The sequence below is a fragment of the Lagenorhynchus albirostris genome, chromosome 16, assembly GCF_949774975.1.
Source record: "Lagenorhynchus albirostris chromosome 16, mLagAlb1.1, whole genome shotgun sequence".
NCBI classification, from domain to species: domain Eukaryota; kingdom Metazoa; phylum Chordata; class Mammalia; order Artiodactyla; family Delphinidae; genus Lagenorhynchus; species Lagenorhynchus albirostris.
The window spans coordinates 1582973-1603295 of record NC_083110.1 but is presented as its reverse complement, the minus strand read 5'-3'; the positions used below and the strand labels follow the sequence as shown (position 1 = coordinate 1603295).

General features: G+C 47.5%; 2 protein-coding genes across 5 annotated transcripts in view; one reads left to right on the top strand and one right to left on the bottom strand.

Annotated features, from left to right (window-relative positions):
• RAB4A (RAB4A, member RAS oncogene family) overlaps nt 1–20323 on the bottom strand; it is a 96527-nt gene that overhangs the window by 11421 nt on the left and 64783 nt on the right. The window lies entirely within an intron of this gene.
• CCSAP (centriole, cilia and spindle associated protein) lies at nt 706–18432 on the top strand. 3 transcript variants are annotated; one of them, XM_060126266.1, is made up of 5 exons: nt 706–847; nt 1338–1769; nt 12665–12933; nt 14501–14646; nt 15036–18432. In XM_060126266.1, the coding sequence occupies exons 2-5, from the start codon at nt 1388–1390 to the stop codon at nt 15088–15090; spliced, it is 852 nt and encodes a 283-aa protein (XP_059982249.1). In that variant the 5' UTR covers nt 706–847; nt 1338–1387; the 3' UTR covers nt 15091–18432. The 3 variants fall into 3 exon arrangements, with proteins under 3 accessions (XP_059982249.1, XP_059982251.1, XP_059982252.1); XM_060126268.1 differs by lacking the exon at nt 706–847 and having other exon boundaries at nt 1236–1769; nt 14501–18432; XM_060126269.1 differs by lacking the exons at nt 706–847; nt 14501–14646; nt 15036–18432 and adding an exon at nt 13341–13470 and having other exon boundaries at nt 1236–1769.

The window sequence follows — 20323 nt, the reverse complement described above, 5'->3', positions numbered from 1 at the left end:
TGCAGAGACAGGAGACAGAAGGGAAAACAGCCGTGAGTCGGTGGAAATCCAGGAGGGAAGCCGGAACCGGGTAACTCATCGTGGCCCGGGCCTTTTTTTCAATTGCTAATGTTTTGATTTCCCCAAACTTCTTTTCTTTCAGATCTTTTTTGTTACTAATGTATCCAGGCTCCTTTTAATAAAGGGGAAGAATCTGCATGGGGCCACGTTGGAAACTGTTAACAACCAGAGCAACGTTGTATACATAGCACAACGCAACTGAGTCAGCCAAGGTTTTCTGTGCAGACGAGTCTCTGAGAGGGTGGCTTGGCAGTTTGAGTCAATAGCTTCAAACACGTTCGGGGTGTAGACGAGAAAGGAGTTGTATCAAAGCGTTGAAAAGGGGTTAAAGCCAGAGTAACAGGTGTTGTGAACAGAGATAAGGAAGCAAGAGCCAACGTGCGGACTTGGGGTTGTTTCTGGGGAGCGCGACCGGCGCAGGTGTCGGGAAGAGAACACAGAACGTCGCGGGCTGGCGGGGGCGGCCTCGTTCCCGGATGCGTCCTGCGGCGGCAAGGGACCGGGCCAGCCGAGTCGCCCGCGTCCCCGCGCGCAGCGCCGAAGCCGCCGCCCACACCGAGCGGGCCGGGGGCCGGGGCCCGGGGCCCGGGAACGCGCGCGGGAGGCATCTGCTCCCGGGACTGAGGCGGCGCTTTGCCCTCCCGGCTGCTGCAGGAGCGCGGGCCGCCGCGCCGGCGGCGACATCTTGCTCAGCAGGAAAGCGCGGGGAGAGCGGGCGGCTCCGGGCTGCTGCGCCACACGCGCAGAGGACCGGCCGGCGCCGCGGGGCCGAGGGCGCACGGAGGAGGTAAGCGGGTCCGACCCTCCCGCCCGCACGCCGCGCTCGGAGGGCTCTCCTGGGACCGCGAGGCCGCCCAGCTCCCCGCGCCCACGCCTCCTTCGCCTCCCTCCTCCACCGCCCATCCGCGGGCTCCCGCGGCTTCTGGCTTCTGAGCTCCGGAGCCACCCTCCCGGCTGACCCCCCACACCCCCACGCCCCGCAGCCGCTGCCGCTCGGCCCCCACCCCCGCCGGGGCCGCGCTCCCAGGTCCCCGCCCCTCCCCCTCTCCCTCCCCCTCTCCTCCCCCTCCCCGGACAGGCCGCGCGCTCCCTCCGCCCCTCGCCCCGCCCACCGCCCGTCCCGCCCCCGCCGTGCCCGCCCCCACGCCCCGCCCTCGCCCGCGCTCCCTGCCCCACGTCCCGCCCCGTGCGGGCGGGGCTCCGGGTTTAAACGTCGCGGCGGGTCGGGCGAGTGGAGGGGCGGGGCGCGCCTCTGTGTCGTGCCGGGGGTTCCGTAGGCGACAGCGCGGCGCGGAACGGCGGGCACTCGGGGCCGGCGGGAGGCACCATGTCCCCGGGGAGCGGCGTGAAGAGCGAATACATGAAGCGCTACCAGGAGCCGCGCTGGGACGAGTACGGGCCGTGCTACCGCGCGCTGCTCCACTACCGCTTGGGCCGCCGGCTGCTGGAGCAGGCGCACGCGCCCTGGCTGTGGGACGACTGGGGCCCGGCCTGCGCCTCGGACGACTCGGCGTCGTCGGCGTCCTCGGGCGCTGGGGCCCCCGCGCCCCAGTGCGCCCCGGCCTCGCCGCCGCCGCCCGTGGAGCCAGCGGCGCGCGAGGAGCCGGAGCAGCGGGCGCGCGCGGCCCCGGAGGAGGAGCGGGGCGCGGAGGCCGCGGGGGACGCGGAGGCCAGGGACGCGGAGGCCGCGGAGGACTCGGCGCTGCCAGGTACCTGGCCGGGGAGGGCCCCGCTCGCGGGACTGGATTTGCTCTTGGGTTTCCTCTGAACCGCCCAGCTGTTTGTCGCAGCGCTCAGAGCAGGCGCTTCCTTGATTTTATTTAATCTAGGTATTTTGGGTAGGCGGAGAATGCGCCTCCCTTGACAAAATAATGAAGGTGGCTGCCCCGCCTCCGCCCTCCCACCCTTTATTCCGTAATGAGGTGGCTCTGGGTTGAGCCCAATGTGAACGCCTTTGACGTGTCCCTGGCGAAGTCCCCGGATCTTCATCCGCTGGCCTTGGTGGCCTCTGCACCACTGAACTCCCATCTCTTTATTTCTGAGCGCCCGTTTTTTTATGAGAGGCGCCCAGCTTTCATCAGATTCTCGAAGGTGACCGCCAGAGGTTAGGAACCACTGAGCTAAGCGCTCTGTCTTTTGAATGGGGCCGTTGTTTTCTGTGTTAACTCCCTGACCTCGCCGCGCTGTCCCTAAGGAATATTTTGCATTTGTTTACGCAGACTGTTGCGTAACTCCCGGCTGGTGGGAGATAATCCTTGTAAGTGCCTGGCTCCCTCCGCTTCTCGCCACCCCTCCTCCGGCTGCTGCTGCTGTGAGCGGGAGGAGAGGCAGCTGGAAAATGGCTCTTGGGGGCGGTGCATCTGCAGTTGCTGCCGGGGCCCCGCGCCTTCTCTCCTGCCCGGAGGAGCGCAGAGCTGGGGGAACTCTCGGCGTGTGAGGCGGGCTGGCTGGTCACTGGTGCTAGGGGCCAAGTTGAATGGATGCCCCAGATACATCCTGGAGGAACCCCCGGTTTCTTCCTGATACTCTAACGTGGGCCAGGCACCACCCGGCGTCGCTCAGTTTTAAAGAGGCTCTGGTGAGCAAAATAACTAAAAGGTACTGAGAGCTTGTCATGCATCCAGTCACTGATCTTAGAATATGTATTTTCTCATTCAACGTTCAAAACAATTCTAAGAGATGGGACCACAGCTTTTATCTGAGTTTTATAGATGAAACTCAGGATACATGATCAGTGATTTTATTTTTGTTTGCCAAATTGCAAGTGGTACTCAGTCAGACTCTCATCCTAGCTTCTCTGTGAGATGCTGAGCAGGAGAGGAAATTGAGTCCTGTTATACTGTTTTCAGCTACTCTCAGTTCGTCATCGGTGGCCGGTGGCAGAGCTGCCCCTCCATCCTCAGGTTACTTGTGAATTCCCACCCATTCCTAACCTTTGCTAGAAGTTCGCATAACAGAAGGTGGAGAGGGTAAGGGGGCACTGACCTACCAGCTCAGTTATGAGATGTACTTTATCAGACTGAATGGGCTTTTCTCTCCCCGCCTCTCCCCCTTCATTGTTTGCAAAAGAGCTGTCAGCTATTTCCATGCGTATATAAATGCGGTTTTTAGACAGCACTGTAGTATGGATGGGGTCTGTGTTTGCAAGAGTTCGTGATTATTTTGATTTCCTTAGAGACACTAAATCCTCCCAGTGGCTAAGGTAGTTACTTTTTCTCTGCTAATATTTCTGGTGTAGGCATCCAGGAGAAGAAAGGATGTTTCTGCTTTCAGGACTCCCAATCCCAGGATCTTTTGGTTTGCTCATGCCTGTCACAGACCCTGTCTATCCCTGTGAATGGCAGGATTGAAAGTCCTTGTTTTTCAGTGGACAGTTTCTGGAATGATGAGCACGCTTTTGAGTTTCTATAAAACGTAAGCGCTTAGCCCTTGTCTTTACTGAAGCCATGTGTGCGCACAGAATCGTGTAGCTCTATGTGGCTGAGCACCGCTACAGCAGCTCCCCTCCCCACCTGCCTGTTCCCTAGGCGGCCACTTCCCACTCCTCTGGTTTGCCTTGCTGTGTATTTGTTTCTCCAGGTAACATGACTTTTATTGATACTTCTTGATCTTTTTCAGTTTTTAGCACCATCCATTGGCTTTAATTCTTTTTAGTGATCTCCTAACCCATACACATGGCCTATCCCCACCCTCTCAGTACCGTCATCATAGAGTTCGTTAGATTCACAGTTAGTGCCTGTGGAAAGGTGGCTCACAGCTGCCCTATATTGTTTTTGCCGTGATTCCCTTTTCTTTCTTTTGCAACACCACGGACACATCAGGTTCACTGTCACCCTCCCCATCTTAAGACGTCCCTCCCGGGGCCTCTGACCTACTTTCATCTGGCCTGGTTGCATCTTGGGATGGCCCTTGGCCACTGCCGCAGGGTCTCCCTGGCTTCTCTCTTGGGTAGGACCCTCTGTTGTGTGGCTCTCACATCGTCTTCTTTCTTGGTTTACCCTCTCCTGACAAAGATTATCTTCTAGTACCTTCCTGAGAAAGGGTGTGTGAGAGGTTTAACTTTCTGAGACCTTGCATGTCAAAAGATTCTACCCTCACTATTCAGTCGTTTGTGGCTGGGCATGAAAGTCTAGGTTAGAAGTAATTGTCTCTAAAAAATCTGGAGGTGTTGCTGTCCAGTGTTGGAACTTCTGATGTTGCCATTACACTTCCATGTCATTCTTTGTTGATAACACGTTCCCCGCCTCGGGAAGCTTTTCAGGTCTTCTCTTTGTCCTCTGTGTTCTGAAAAGTTTCCCCGATCCAGGCCTGTTTTCCTCCAATGTGCTTTCATGGGTCCTTGCAGTCAAACTCATGTTTTGTAATTCTGGGAAGTTTTCTTGAGTTGTTTTCTCATTTCTATTTATTTAATTTTTTTTCTGTTCCTTTCTTTTTGAACTCCTTAGTTGGATGTCAGACTTCGCAAATGTATCCTATAATTTTCTACCCCGGCCCCCATTCCATCTGTCTTTTTCTTCTGTTTTTCTGGGCAGGATTCTCAACCTCATCTTCCAACTCTTCGATTACATTTTTCATTTGTGGGATCCTATTTATTTTTTAACATAAGAGCTGTTGAATTGTTTTCTAGGTTTTCCTCCCTCCCCTCCTTCCCTCCCTCTCTTTATTCCTCTTTAAAAAAAACAGTATTTTGTTCTTGATTCGTGCACATAGTATCCTCTCTTACCTTGCTGAGAACATCGCTAGGAGTTTTTTGTCCACTTTCTTCTTGCGTGTTTCTTCAGCACAGTCTGTTTCCCCTCCGTCTCCCTGCATTTGTTTCTTTTGCTTGTAATCCTGCATTTCCTGTTAGAAGCTTTTCTCAAATGTCTAATGATCCTTGACTTCTCGTTCTTATTTAAGAAATGGGTCTAAGAAACTGTCGGGAAGTTCCCTGTGTGTAGGGGGTGTGGGTGGAGGTGCTCGTTCACTGCGAAGTCCCTTCTCTCCGTAGCAGCATGCTTCAAAGAGGGTCTAGAATGTCTCCAATTCCTTTCTTCATATTCACATTTCTTTTTAAATTAAATTTTATTTTTTAACCAGTTATACGTATGCATATTTTTTTAAAAATAGGCTTAAAATGAAAAAATAATCCTGACCCATCCACCAGCCATGCTCCTCGCTCCCTAGGGGCCTCCTTCCAACTCTCTACCTTTCGTTTCAGCATTGTGGGCAACACTCTTTTCATTCAGACTAATGTTGGCTTTTTTAGTTTAAACATTATATACTGACTTCCCGTCAGTATATTTATGATGATTTAGCTCGAGATCTTAGCTTGGCCATCCCCACCCCTAGACACATACCAGCACCTACTTTGTCCCACAGTATTAACTATGTGACTGTTTCATTAAAGCACTATTCTGTGTTTGGATGATCACGGCTATGTAAATGTTATTTGCAGGTAATCCATGTAGTACATGCTGATTACATTTTCTTGGTTATTATTTATGTTTTTCCTGGAGTTAATCATAGCTTTACTTTTATGTTTGTTTGTTTGTTTGTTTTTGGTACTCCCGTCATTCATTCAGCCTGAAAGAGTCTGGTAGTACTGTAAAACTTGTCATATGCCAAGCACATTAGGTGTTCTGTTCGTTTCATTATTTTCCTTGGAGACATTTTTGTGGAACCCTTGGTTCTCCTGTTTTAATTTAGACTTTATGCTGTCCAGACCTGACATAGCTGTCAAACTGAGGCTTCTCTTCACTGATTGCCTGAGGATTCCTTTTGCTCAACTCCTTTATGCGGCCCCATCTCACAAGTCTCAAGTCTCCCTTCCTTTTGGTGGAGAAATGTTGAAGGGGAGTAAGCATTTTGTCACCTTGCAGTCTGAAAATGCCTTTATCCAAGGACTGGACTGCCATTTTGGCAAGATAGAGACTTCCTAGGTTAGAAATTTCAGTATTTGAAGGCATTATTATGTTGAACCCTAGGTTTAGGTCTTACTGTTGAGAAGTACCATGTTATTCTGATGCTTATTTTGTATACGTGACCTCTTTTCTTTCTTTCTTTTTCTTTTCTTTCCTTCTTTTTTCTTTGGGGAGGGAAGTTTTGGGACATTCTCTTCACCCTAGGTGCTCTAAAATTCTATGTGTCTGTCATTTTTCATTCATTGGGCTGACAATTTGGTGGGCCTTTTTAATCTGGAAACATTTCTTTTAGTTCCGTGCTGTTTTCTAGTACTGTTTAAAATAATTTTCTCCACTCTATTCAGTTTTTCTTTCTATAATTATTTTTAGTTGGATGGTGTACTTCCTGGATCAAACTGCTAACATTTTTATTTAAAAATTTTTTGATATTGGAATTTTTGGTTGTTTTCCAGAACTCTTTAATTTTATCTTCCACATTTTGTATAGAAATGTTAAATTCTACCATTCTAGTTTTTAATTTCAAAGAGATTACTTTTACTTTTTTGTCCCAAGTGTTCTTTAAAAAATTTTTTTTAAATAGCATCCTATTCTCTCCGGATTTCTTTTAACACCCCCACCCCCTCCCCAAAGCCATAAATATCCTTTGAGCGCTCTCTTATATTCCCAACCTAGTCTTTTCCTCTATATTTTGGTCTCTTTCTTATTAAAGGATGTACTTGAATGCTTGCTCTTAGCCTGTCTGCCCATATTTAAGAGTGAGGCTTGAAGGGCTTTTCGGGAGCTGTGTTCCTGGGGGAGCTTGTGACCGTAATTGCAGGAGGACCCTGCTGTTTCTCTGGGGGCTGCCAAGGTCAGTACCTGCCTGTTTCTCTAGTGTCAGCTTCTCAGTGCTCATCCAGCCTTCTGCCTGGGCGGGCACAAGCCTGGCTCTCAGCATCCGGCAGCAGAGTTGGGGGAAGGGAGGAGGGATCCCGTTCTTTACCACGTCATCCTGTTCTCAGGAAGGTGCCCCCTTACTTCCACTGTGCCTGGTGCCCTCCAGTCGTCCCTCTCCAGGCTGTAAGGCACTTGCATTCTGGGGCGGGGGCAGGGTGGTCGCCTGGCCAGAGGAGCAGAGGAAGGACTGTTGAAGAAGTATGCATTGCCGCACAACAGGATTACCCTGGAAACTAGTGCTTCAGACTCCAATTCTCACTCTGTTATTGCTCATGGTTTCTGTGGGTTGGAATTTGGCCCCAGGCACAGGACGTGCCTTGTCTCTGCTGCGTCGGACTGCGGCCGTCTGCTAGGATGCTTGCAGGTGACATCTTCAGGTGCCTGGCCCTCCTCGTCACATGCAGGCTGGCCTCCAAGGGCGAGCGTTCCTGAGAGAGAGCTGGGCACCTGCTGTATTGCCCTTTACGACTTATTGCCGGGAGCCACGTGGCACCTCTTTCACCCCATTCTCTGCTCATAAAAGTCTGCCCAGGTTCAAGGGGAAGCAGCATGGACCCTGGTTCTCAGCAGAGGCACATTCATATTACACTGTCAGAGGAACCCCTGGGGCACTGATTGATGCCGGACCTTTGGGAAGGCAGTCTGCCGCACTAGCCTTCTGGGGAGTCCGGTGCCTCGGTGCCAACTCCTGCGGGGCTCCGCTGTGTCCTGGGCCCTTCTCCTGCAGGGAGTCAGTAGCATCCTGCTCTTCCTGTGAGTCACTTCTATCTCTTTGTCACTTTCCATCTTCCAAAATTTGTCTGACGTCATCGCCTCCTTGCTCTTTGTCCTGCGGGTTTATACCTTTTTTCCTTCACTTTAGTGGGGTTTTGGGAGGAAGGGACTATATGCATGTGTCGCCAGTGCACATTTAGCCTGCTGACCCCATTTGCTCTATTTTTACTTATTTTTCACTTTCTTTATCAGTCTTAGAGGTTTGTGATTCTGTTAATTTTTTTCCTAAACTAACCCTTGGCTATGTTGGTTTTCTTTATTATATGTTTATTAATTCATGATCTTTTTTCCTTACTCTAATTTTTTAATGCTTACTTTTTTTTTAGTTTTTTATTTTTTAATTTATTTGTTTTGGCTGCATTGGGTCTTTGTTGCTGTACGCGGGCTTTCTCTAGTGGCGAGCAGGGGCTACTCTTCACTGTGGTGTGTGGGCTTCTCATTGTGGTGGTTTCTCTTGTGGTGGGGCACGGGCTCTAGGCTCACGGGCTCAGCAGTTGTGGCTCGCGGGCTCTAGAGCGCAGGCTCAGTAGTTGTGGCGCATGGGCTCAGTTGCTCCACAGCATGTGGGATCTTCCCAGCCAGGACTCAAACCCATGTGCCCTGCGTTGGCAGGCAGATTCTTCACCGCTGCGCCAACCAGGGAAGCCCCTCATGCTTATTTTTATAACATTTTAAGATGGATGCTTATCATTGACTTTTTTCCCCTGCCCCCGCTTTTTTTTGATATATTGATTTAAGGCTATACATTGCATTCTGATTACTGCTTTAGCTGTATCATGCTTAATGAGGAAACTGTAGAAACATTTCTAATAGGAACAGGATGAAGAAAGAAATGCCCTCTATCACCATTTTTTTAATGTTTTTTTTTTTTAATTTTTAAAAATTGTGGTAGGGGCTTCCCTGGTGGCGCAGTGGTTGAGAGTCTGCCTGCCGATGCAGGGGATGCGGGTTCGTGCCCCGGTCCGGGAAGATCCCACGTGCCATGGACCGGCTGGGCCCGTGAGCCATGGCCGCTGAGCCTGTGCGTCCAGAGCATGTGCTCCGCAACGGGACAGGCCACAACAGTGAGAGGCCCGCGTACCGCAAAAAAAAAAAAAAAAAAAAAAATTGTGGTAAAATACACACAACACAGATTGCCGTTTTAACCATTTTTAAGTGTATAGCTCAGTGGCATTGAGTACATTCACATTTTTGTGCAATTGTATGATTTGTTTTTGACCCATACATTATTTAGAAATGTTTTTAGGGGGAGGGATAAATTAGGAGCATGGAGTTAACAGATACAAACTACTATATATAAAACAGATAAGTGACAAGGATTTCCTGTATAGCACAGGGAACTATATTCAATACCTTGTAATAACCTGTAATGGAATACAATCTGGAAAAAAATATGTGTGTGTGTATATATATATATATATATATATATATACACACACACACATATATGAATTACTTTGCTGTACACCTGAAACTAACACAATATTGTAAATCAACTATACTTCAATTAAAAAAACTTTTTTTAATTTCAAAACTGGAGATTTAAAAAAGTAATTTATTTTTGTTGTTGTATCTAGCTTAATTACATGATAGTCAGAGGATACATTCTATATGATTTCAATTTTGTAAATGTATTAAGATTTGCTTTATGACCTTGCTTGGATAAGTAGATTTCTGTAAATGTTCCACATGTGCTTGACAAAATTGTATATTCTGCAGTTGTTGGGTGCAGTGTTCTGTATATACCTATTGGGTCAAATATGTTAATTCTGTTGTTCAAATAGTTTAAAAAGCCAATCTGTTCAATCAGACTTTCTGTGATGAGGGGCGGGTTCTCTGTCTGCAGCATCCAGCGTGGCAGCCACGAGCGACACGTGGGAATCGAGCACTTGAACTCTGATTGGTGTAACTGAGGAGCTGAGTATTTATTTTTACTTAATTTTAATTAATTTAAGCATATTTAATAGCCACATGTGGTTAATGGCTTTTGTATTGCACAGCATGGTCCTAAATCAAGACTGAGCGTATTTTTCAGTTACTGAGAAAAGGGGGTATTAGAATTTTTCACAGTAACTGGTGGTGACACCGTTTTGTCTGTCTGGAAATGTCTTTATTTAAAACTTTGAATAGGATTTTGAAACATATATGTGTATACACTTATCTTGTACCAGGCAGTATTTCAAGAGTTTTTTTTTTTTGCGATACGCGGACCTCTCACTGTTGCGGCCTCTCCCGTTGCGGAGCACAGGCTCCGGATGCGCAGGCTTAGAGGCCATGGCGCACGGGCCCAGCCGCTCCGCGGCATGTGGGGTCTTCCCGGACCGGGGCACGAACCCGCGTCCCCTGCATCGGCAGGCGGACTCTCAACCACTGCGCCACCAGGGAAGCCCCATCCTTTTCTGAGAGTCCTTCTCCGGCTTCTCTCCTGGAAGCTTTTCGACTTTGCTGGCTGTTCTCTCCCTGGCTCCCTGGCTGCTTCGTCTGCCAGCTCAGCCCCGGGGCCGCCCTCCGCCCCCTTTCCCCTCATTCCCACCGCCTACATCGTGTCCCCGCTGGGGGACCTGCGCTCCGTCTGAGCCTCGGCCCCCATCCGCCTGCTCAGGACCCCCTCCGATTCCACGTTCTCTTCTCGGTCCCGGATTAAGGGTCCAGCTGCTGCCTTCTCGGTGGCTCCAGGGGCATCTCACACCCGAGGCGTCAAGCACCCTTTCCCCATCCTTTGGCGGCCTTCTGCTGGAGGACGGCATGACCAGCCAGCCGCTCCCAGCCCCTGAGGACGCAGACTCCTCTTTGCCTGCCAGCATCCTCGCGGTGTCCGTCGCCCGCTCCCCTGTCCATCTCGCCCTGTGCCGCTGGGCTCTCTGCAGTGTGGTCTGATCGGTGTGCAGTTCACAGGTGCCCGGTGACTCTGAGCACTGGCCAGGTGTGGTGGGCGCCATTCTGGTCTTTCCCACCGCTCCGCCCCTGCCATCACTGTGGGTTACCCTCCCCTCCCCGGACTCTGCTATCTTTTCCTAGCTGTCCTTTCTGTCCCCACCACTCTGATCTAACCTGTCCTTCACGTTCGTTGCTAGAGACCTCATTCCCGAAATGAAAATAGGACCACATCATTTTTCAGCCTAAAATCCTTCAGTGATTCTTCTTCATTTTCAGGAAAAAATAAAACTTCTGAGTTTGGCACAGAAAGTCTTTTCTCCCCGCTGCTACCCGCCAGCCCCTCCCCGTGCGTTCATCTCTAGGCTCTCTGTGTGCCTGTCGTCTTGAACTATGTATATTCTTTCTTCTGTCCAGGCCGTTGAACAGGCCAGTCCCTCTTTCTGGAATTCACTTTCCTAACCTCTTCGTGGCTGGCTTTACCTTGTCCTTTGAACCAAATCATTATTGTCTTCTCTGGGCAGGCTCCCCACGTGGGTTAGAGGAAGAGAAGGAAGGGAAATGAATCGATGAAGATGATTTAGGTTGTTCCCATCTCTCTCAGTGTTGTGACTACACCAGCCTCGGTCCCCCTTCTACTCTCTGTTGTCTTGGTCCTGATGGGCTCTTTCCTCTTTTCCTACATCCAGGGAAGAGAAGCGGACAAGGTGTGGACACATCACTCAGAGGAGTGTGTGTGAGTGATGGGTGGATCTGGGTTCTCATGATACAGTGGAGGGCTGGCATCTCACCTCATCCCCAGGCAGCACAGGGCTGGGTTTATGGATGTGGCGCACAGGGGTGCGAAGCACTGAGCCCCAGGGTCGGACGCAGGCTGTCTGCTCCCTAAAATGCTTAATAATAAATGAAACAATTTGGTAGATCAGGGTCATTGCAGAAGACAGAAATGACGGTGATCTGTCAGGGTTCACACGTGTGCATTTTGTGTGAGGACCTCTACTTCCACGGGGACGTGGATGTCTGCAGGGAAGGATCCACTAAAGGGGTGAGGGACCCGGGTGTGTCCTAAAAGTGATGGGGTTTGGGAATAACAAGCTGGAAAGTCATCACCTAGAGCCAAATTCTGGAGCCTCGGAAACGAGGGGTTTCCCACAGATGTGAGCAAGGGGGTCTGTGAAGTGGAGCCTGGACGCACAAGGAGCTCTTATTCGCACATAAGTTTAGTCTGAGATGAAACGCAGGTTCACTAGGGGTTTACACAAAGAATACAACCTTTACAAGCTCATAAAGTGCTTATAAAAATAATGAATGGAAAGTCACTAAGCGTAAAAGGGAAATAGTTACGTTTTGGACTGTGTTCTTAGTATCTGAGTTCACCTCAGGCGGGCAGTCTATTCCCCACTGGAGTTTCCCCAGCCCCGCTGAGAGCCCCTGTGTAGACCAGGGGCCCTGGTTCACGTCAAGAACAAGAGCCCCCTTCCCAGATGCTCACACTGGGGGCGCCCAGCTGTGTGTGTGTGTGTGTGTGTGTGTGTGTGTCTGTGTGTGTGTGTGTGTCTGTGTGTGTGTGTGTGTGTGTAGCTATGGAAACCCTCCCTATTGTGATGGAGGGCTTTTGAAACTAAGGAGCGTTTTCCGTAATCATGGAGCTTCACAAAGAAATGCAGTCCTGGAGCTCCAGTTGAGTAATTTGAAGACGAACCTTTTGCAGCTGTTGAATGATTGTCACAGGTCCAGATCTGACCCTGAAGCAAGACGATAAGATGATTGGACTTATCCTGGGGAAAGCCATTAGGCCGAGTTGCTTTCTAGCTTTTAGTATTTAATTAAGATGCTTAATCTCAGAATGCGAGTGATAGTTGTTACTTTTGAATAGGCTTGGTTCAATCTTGGTGTATTTATGGTTGATGTTAAAATGGGATAGACTGAAAATTATTATACTAACGTGTTTCTGTCCTTCCGTTTTAAGTGAAACTTGTGAATTGAGCTATAAGTCAAAAAGTTACTGACTTTATTAAGCATTATGAATTTTTCATCCCAAATATTTAAATCATATGTAATTATATGTAAACCGGAATTTAAAGCATTCATCTTGTTTTATCTCCTTTTCCAAAAAGCACTGCCAGTGAAAGACATAAAAGAAAAACCTGAACGACAGATCAGGACCAGAGAGCCTGACAAATTACCCAGCAGTACCGAACCTCAGCCACCACCAAGTGCCTTACCTGCCAGAGGAAGCAGGAGAGCGGTCAAGAGTCCTCAAAGGTCATCAACTAAAATAAAAGAACCTAAGCACCCGTTCGCCCTTTATGGGTGGGGAGAAAAGCAGATGGATACAGGGAGCCAGAAGACTCACAACGTCTGTGCTTCTGCCCCCGTGCAGGAGGTGGGTGCCGGCGGGCTTCTCTGCTTTCCCCCTGCAGGATGGGGGTGGCCTCGCTTCTGTCATTGGCTGTCATACCCTGTGGTCACTGTGATGCTTTGGGACATGGTAGGTCTTAGGTGGCCCAAGGAAAGCCTAGAACTGGGCATCTGATTTGCACACAGGACGCAGGATGTTAGCTGCCTGGAGGTCAGGGGGTTTTGCTGGTAACCTGGAAGGGTTTACCGACACCGAGCCAGGCGGAGAAGTGCCAGGACTTGGGGCTCTCAAGTTCTTGGGGGGCCAGGAGGGGCAGCTGAGGGGCATGGGCCCTGCTCCATCAGCCTTGATAACTGGTACCCATCCCCTTGACCCCTTTGTTACTGTCTGTCTGTTAGATCACATCTCCTGCATTCTCGACATCTCTCTAGACTCTCGTTTTCTCTGTGGATTAAATTAGAGTGGTTGCGTTTCCCCTGCTCATCCATCCCCCGGAGGTCTGGTTCTCCTCGGACTCAGCCCTGGAGTGTCCCTGTGCGAAGGCCTGAGGACACGGCAGACGAGGGGGCCTCACGTGTGGAGCCACAAAGCAATGACTGTGTTAGCACTAACACCGTCACTCCAGCCCAAAGCAAAGAGGGAATGAAAAGAAGCAGAAAGTTCAGGCTGTTTGAATTCTGGTTAAATACCAGGATCCAGTGTTCACCGAACAGACTTCTGAGCCCTAGCAGATGGTGCTGTTTAGAGTGATATTTGAGACAACAGAGCTGTCCTCTGGCAACCCGGTGGGATTAAGTTGAACAGGGTTCATTAAACGTCTTAGCTGGTAAAATCCTTTGAGATTTGTTAGTATTTTGCTGTAAGACATTATTTATTTTGTAAGTACTTATTTTTTAATTTATTATTTGGCTGCATTGGGTCTTCGCTGCTGCGTGCGGGCTTTCTCCAGTTGGGGCGAGTGGGGGCTACTCTTTGTTGCAGTGTGCGGGCTTCTCATTGCAGTGGCTTCTCTTGTTGTGGAGCACGGGCTCTAGGCACGCGGGCGTCAGTAGTTGCGGTGCATGGGCTCAGTAGCTGTGGCTCACAGGCTCTAGAGCGCAGGCTCAGTAGTTGTGGTTCATGGGCTTCGTTGCTCCGCGGCATGTGGATCTTCCCAGACCAGGGCTCGAACCCGTGTCCCCTGCATTGGCAGGTGGATTCTTAACCACTGCGCCACCAGGGAAGTCCCTGTAAAACATTTAAATTCCTTCAATGGAATACTGATCCATGCTTAATGCTAAGGAGTTCCAGTAATATTCCAGAGCCAGTTTCTCGAGGCACCTGCAGATTAGTTGCTTACCATTTATATCTGAAATTTAGTCCGGTGGTCATTTTCTGTTGCCTAGTTTCTTTATTGCTGACGATGGGTAAGACAGAATCCAGGGCAGTGGCTCTTCTGGAGAAGCCTTTATACACAGAACTCTTGAACATGGTGAGTCTGGCTTGCCTCTGCCCTGCTCCAGGTGACGTGGGGGAAGCTTCATTGTAAATGTTCTGGAAAATTAGCACCAGAGCCACCTGAGTGAGTGTCCGTTTATTCTGACTCCCTTAGATTCATGAATCGGCGTTGCGAGCCAAGAGCAGAAGGCAGGTGGAGAAGAGGCGGCTGGCGGCTCAGAGGCAGCGGGCTCACTCCGCCGACGTGGACAAAAACAGGCGGGTCAAGCCTGCCTCGTCGGAGAACCCGTGGATGACGGAGTACATGAGATGCTACTCCGCCAGAGCTTGAGGGGAGGGACAGTTGCTCAGACAACCTCTTTTAAAAAGTGTAAATGAAAGAAAAGAAAAAACAAAACAAAAACCGTCAAAAGAAACTGGACACAGGTTTAAGAAACCAACTGATTATGCAAGATTTTTCTTAGGGAATTTCCAAAGGATTGTCTCTTTTGATGAATCCTGGTCACCTACCTCAGCAGTAGGGTGACAGTTGAAAGCCATAGACATTTGGTTATTTATGAGAATTCCCTAAATCTTTGATACTCTTATAAGGGTTTTGTTTTAAAGCATCTTAATCTTTTAAGATACTGACACCAAATGCCTTTAAATGGCTTACAGATTCTTAACTTCAGTATCTTCCCTCAGTTTAGGTGGAGCCTGTGTTGCTCCTGTTGTGAACGACTTCTGAGATTCCGTAGCTGGTAAGATCACGCCAGCTTGCGGCAGAAGACTCATTTTCCTTCTGTGTAGATTTCTTTGTGAAAGAATATCACGTTAAAAGTGAGTTTCAACGCTAGTACTGATTCCACGTATAGTGAAAGTAGAGCTTTGGTAGTTCCTAACAGTTCACTTTCTTTTGCATTTCAGTTCAGCACCACTTCACGTGGACCATGATATTTAAGAATTATTGGGCTGGGTGAGGGTCATCTTTTCTCTTTAAACTGTCATCTAGGCACTTATTAATAGTTTAATAGTTCAAGTGCATTCCAGTACGCAAAGTACCAGTGCAGTGTGTTTAGAAGTAGTACTGGTTTCTTTTGAGTCAAAGACTGTCCCTTTTTATTGTGAGATTTTTTAAGAACGCATAATGGGTACCGTTCACTTGCTGCAGTCTGGCCTTCTGACACACACGCACTGTGGACTTTTGCCTCCTTTCTGATAGCTTGGCAGTGACATTTAGAATGTAACTGTCCTGCTCGTTGGGGATGGGGCCAGATTTTAAGATACCCATTAGAGATGTGGACCACCCCTACTTTCTCCCCTATAGAACTCCCCAGTAGCAAAGCCTTGATGATGTACATCGTTCAGACTTTTGGTTGAAATACCTTCCTCCGAGGTTCCTAGCCGGTAGGTCTTGTGTGGGACCTCACGCGAGCAGATGCTGGCGTGTGCGTGGGCAGAGATGTGTGTAAACGAAGTGCTCCTTCTCTCTAGTACATTTGCTTTCGTGGTAGAAAGTGGTTTTGAGAAACACTGCTTTCCATCCAGGAGAGACAGGAACCTGCAGGAAGGATGAATGGTGAACTCCTCCTAGGAGAGAAGGAAGTACTTGGCCAGCTTAGCACGTGCAGATGTGAATGAAAGTCTGGTGTTTGATGTGAGTTTGAGCATCTCCTTGACAGTTGTACTCTGGGTCTTTGAAGTATGATGGGCAGTTTTTAGAACACAAATGTTTATTCCATGTAGAATCTTCACACAGTATCATCTTGCACAACTGTGTTAAGTTTTGCAAACTCATACTGAAGAATCATGAGCTTTTTTTAAAAAAAAAAAAAACCTTTTAAAATATTTACATTGTTTTTAGGTGAATACATCGTGAGCTCTCCCAGTCACTGCGATGTATATTTAGTACGAAGAAGGTCTGTGTGTTGTCCAAAGCAACCTCGCTAGTGATTCTGGTGAATCTTGCTGTTATTATAGTCCTCAAACACTGCAGGTACCTGAAGATGAAATTCCTGTGGCGTCGTGATGGTGGAAACTGTTTCTTTAAAATCACTTCCTGCATGTTCGGTTTTAACCAACGGCTCTGGCGTTCCATTCCCGTTGCAGCTGACAATCTTAGGAAGAGGCCGAGGGGAGTAGCTCGGGTCCACACTGATGGACTGTCTTAGAAACCCGACCCTTCGAGGCTCTGAGCAAGCCAGACTCTCTCCTTTAGAAAACAGACTCATATTCAATGTGCTTACTTATTACCGCAAACTCCAGATGCAGATCTGGAAGAACCTAGAGGGCAATGCTGGCCAATTTTTCCCCATTTTTAAGTAGAGGACAAATGAACAAAATTTTTAAAGTACTTTTAATGTGCATGAACAATGAATGAGTCAATATGAAGTACTTGTGAGTTCCCTTCCTATGTCCAAGTCATTAGTTGGTTAGGGTTTCTTTACTTTTCTCTCTCTTTAGGGGTAAAGATTATCTTTTAAGCCTACAAAATAGGCCTCTCCCGTTGCAGAGCACAGGCTCCGGACGCGCAGGCTCAGCGGCCATGGCTCACAGGCCCAGCCGCTCCGCGGCATGTGGGATCCTCCTGGACCGGGGCACGAACCCGTGTCCCCTGCATCGGCAGGCGGACTCTCAACCACTGTGCCACCAGGAAAGCCCCCCAAATTTTTTAAGTTGTAACAGTTTGATGTCCTACTTTTTCCTTCTCATTCTAGAAACTGATGTGATCATGTTCCCATTTCTTTGGACAACTTATAAGACGTCAAGTTAGTTTAAAATGACCTATCATGTTGCAAAGTTTGAAACTGAGAATCCAGTGATATTTAAAATATAGAATAAAATAATTGCTACATAAGACTCTTTTTAAAATTTTGGTTTTAAGTTCTTAATTAAAACAATTTGTCATAAACATGTTCTCTGTGTTACTTTGATTAAAAGCAATAATAGTATATTGAGTAACACCTGAATACCGCTACTGGACCGAGGTGAGTGAGAACTAAACAGGAATCCATCCGTTTCCTTGCTTTTAAAACCTAAAAGATCGCTCTTATTTAGGAGGTGTCAAAATGCTTGTACTCCCCTACTGTCAGAAAATTTCCAAGCACATATATACATTTTTTCAAGTTTACTGAAAGTAAAATAGGGCATAGTTTATCTGAATTAACTTGTAGTAAGCACACATTTGTGGTGCTTCTGATGAAATAGCTTTGTCACTGATTCATCAAATGTAAATTGCTAGTAACCTGAAAGGTGTGTATACTGGGTCACATAAACTCAACCATCTAAACTGCACAAAAGAAAGGTGGCTTTTGAGTTCTAAGGCTGTGCTGGGCGTAAACTTTATCAGCGGAAGGTTAGTACTTGATAAAGTGTTCAAGCGTATTATTGGCAAAGAGGGAGAGAGGCCAAGCATATGTTAGAAGTAAAAACAACTTTCCTTGTTGACTGCTTCAGTAGAAAATAGTTTAGTGGATAGTTTTACATTTCACTGGACTAGATAAAAAATGGTGCTAATATTTACACAGTCTGATTCTGTAGTTGGTTTGGGATCAAACTGTCAATGCCTGACTTATAAGGTTCTTACTGTAGTCTTGTGATCAGCTAAATAATATTTAAAAAGTGATCCTAAAAGTGTGACCTTGTATTTGAAATGGATTTTGTACAATAGGATGAATAGGGAGCTCTTCAATGTAAGGTGTGTGCTTTATACCAAATTCTGTGCAAGGAGTGACGTCTAGGTTTTGGGTCCAGATTTGCTCCCTTCCAGCCTGCTAGTGTGAGAGGGGGAAAAGCTGCTCGTCTGTTACTTATTTCCATTTTGAAAGTCAGGACACCTGAGTGAAGACAGTAGAGGCCTCTTTTTGGATTTCTTTTATAATTAGCAAAACTGTATTTAAGAACAGTCTCCCTGTGTTGTTATTGTATATTTATTTTGAGCACTGCATTCACTTTAACATTCTGAAGAACAAAGGCTGGGCACTTACCATCACAAGGCTCAGGCAGTGGGAATTTGGGGCTGTGTTTTCTAAGAACTATGTATTGCTTTTCGCTTGTATTGAATATTGCAGTTACTTGGAAAAATGTGAATAAAGTTCATTAATGTTACAGGCTGAAACTTCTGTTTTGTGGAAAATAACTCTGATTAGCACATAAATGGTTGAAGAAAGTGGGTGATCACATTGACCCCTAAATGGATTTTTCATTAGATAAATGTTTAACAAGATACGTTAGATACTTCCAGGAAAAGACACGTTCTGTGTATATACTTTGCGTTAAATGCCACATTTTCCCTCACACCTTCTTATTGTTTTGAAAATTACAAAAGCGATAGGGCATGGGTAAAGTAACTCAGAGAGAAGTTACAGAGTAAAAAGTGCAGGTTCCTTTCAGTACCACCCCCTCACCAAAATTCTGCACGCCTCCTTAGAGGAAACCAGTGTTAAGTTTGGTGTGTAAACTTCCAGACCTTTTTCCCAGGCACTTGGAGGTACATACACACTTTTTCTTTTTTTTTTGCGCAAACATGGAATAATGTTGTACACATTCTGTAACTCCCTGGCTTTCCCCCACCTGCTGCCTTGTCCACACGTCCCCCCCGTGGAGCTGACCCTGATTAGCCTACCAAGCACCCTTGAGACTGGCCTGACGGGCAGACCCCTCCTCGGGTCTCAGACTGACCACAAGATGGTGTACACATGGGGCAGGTCCAAATAGCACTGCCAAAACTTTGAAGACTGAACTGACGTTGGAACCAACACCCACAGGACTTGGGGCCTGAGCCTAAATAGGTTGATTACTTGCTAAAACAAAATAACCAGCATTCTCCACAGGACTTGGTCATGTCTCATCATGTAATATTCAGATGCGTAAGGTTCAATCCCAGGTTACTCAGCACATGAAAACCATGAAAATGGCTCTCATGGAAAAAGAAAATCAGTAGCTGCCCTCACGGGCTTGACGGAAGCTATTATTGAAAAGTTCAAACGAGAAATCGCCCTCTTGAAATAAGCATTGAAATAGAAATTATCAGTAGAGAAACAGATGATAGGAGAACTAAAGGAAAATATTAGAACTGAAAAATACTCCAACTGAAATTAAAAAAACCTTACTGGATAGACTCAATAGAAGATTGAAGATGACAAAATAAAGATAATACAAATCATCCAGTCTGAACAACAGAGAGAAAAAAGGGCTGAAGAAAAAGTTTCCGGGTTGTGTTATAGGAGTCCTAGAAGGATAAGAGGAAGAGTGTGGTGCTTTAAAAACGTGCAGAAATGATGGCTAAAAACCTCCCAAGTAAGCTGAGTGAAGCTGAAACAGGATAAACCAGGAAATCCAAGCCTAGATACATAGAAAACTGTTGAAAACTAACAGACATCTTGAAAGCAGCCAGAGAAAAATGAAAGATGACCTACAAGGGAACAACAATTCAAATGCCCATGCGTTTTTTTCATCAGAAACTACGGAGGCCAGGAGGAAGTGGCACGTTTCTTAAAGTGCTGAAAGAAAAGAACTGTCAACTCAGAATTCTGTATCCAGTGAAATATCCCTCAGGAATGAGGGAGAAATAAGGATATACTCATGTGCAGGAAAACTAAGAATTGATAGCCAGGAGACCTGCTTTAAGGGAATAGTCAAAGGATGTGCTTCAGACAGAAGAGAAGTGATACCAAAAGGAAACTGGGAACATGGGGAATAGAACAATAGTTCTAGAATTTGGTCTTTTGTTCTCGGTTCCTGAAACAGCTCCAGAGCCAGAAAGGTGAAAGGAGTGCCTTGTCATTTCATTCATAACAAGCCCCTTCCCGACACACCTTTTGAGATGACTTTTGGCCAGCCCCTAAGAATGGGGGCTGGTTGCCAGGGAAACCAACTGGGAGGAGAGGGTTGGAACTTTCCCATCCCTGACCTCTGGGGAGGACAGAGGGGCTGGAGATTGAGTCATTCACCAATGGCCAATGACTTAATCACTTACACCTATGTGATGAAGCCTCTG

Bases quoted from the DNA above. Each gene is read 5' to 3' on its own strand.
- CCSAP (XM_060126266.1), top strand. From the start codon at position 1,388: ATGTCCCCGGGGAGCGGCGTGAAGAGCGAATACATGAAGCGCTACCAG. The intron at 1,770-12,664 runs GTACCTGGCCGG...TTTTCCAAAAAG, and splicing joins GGAGGACTCGGCGCTGCCAG to CACTGCCAGTGAAAGACATA. The intron at 14,647-15,035 runs GTACATGAGATG...CCCTCAGTTTAG, and splicing joins GAGAACCCGTGGATGACGGA to GTGGAGCCTGTGTTGCTCCT.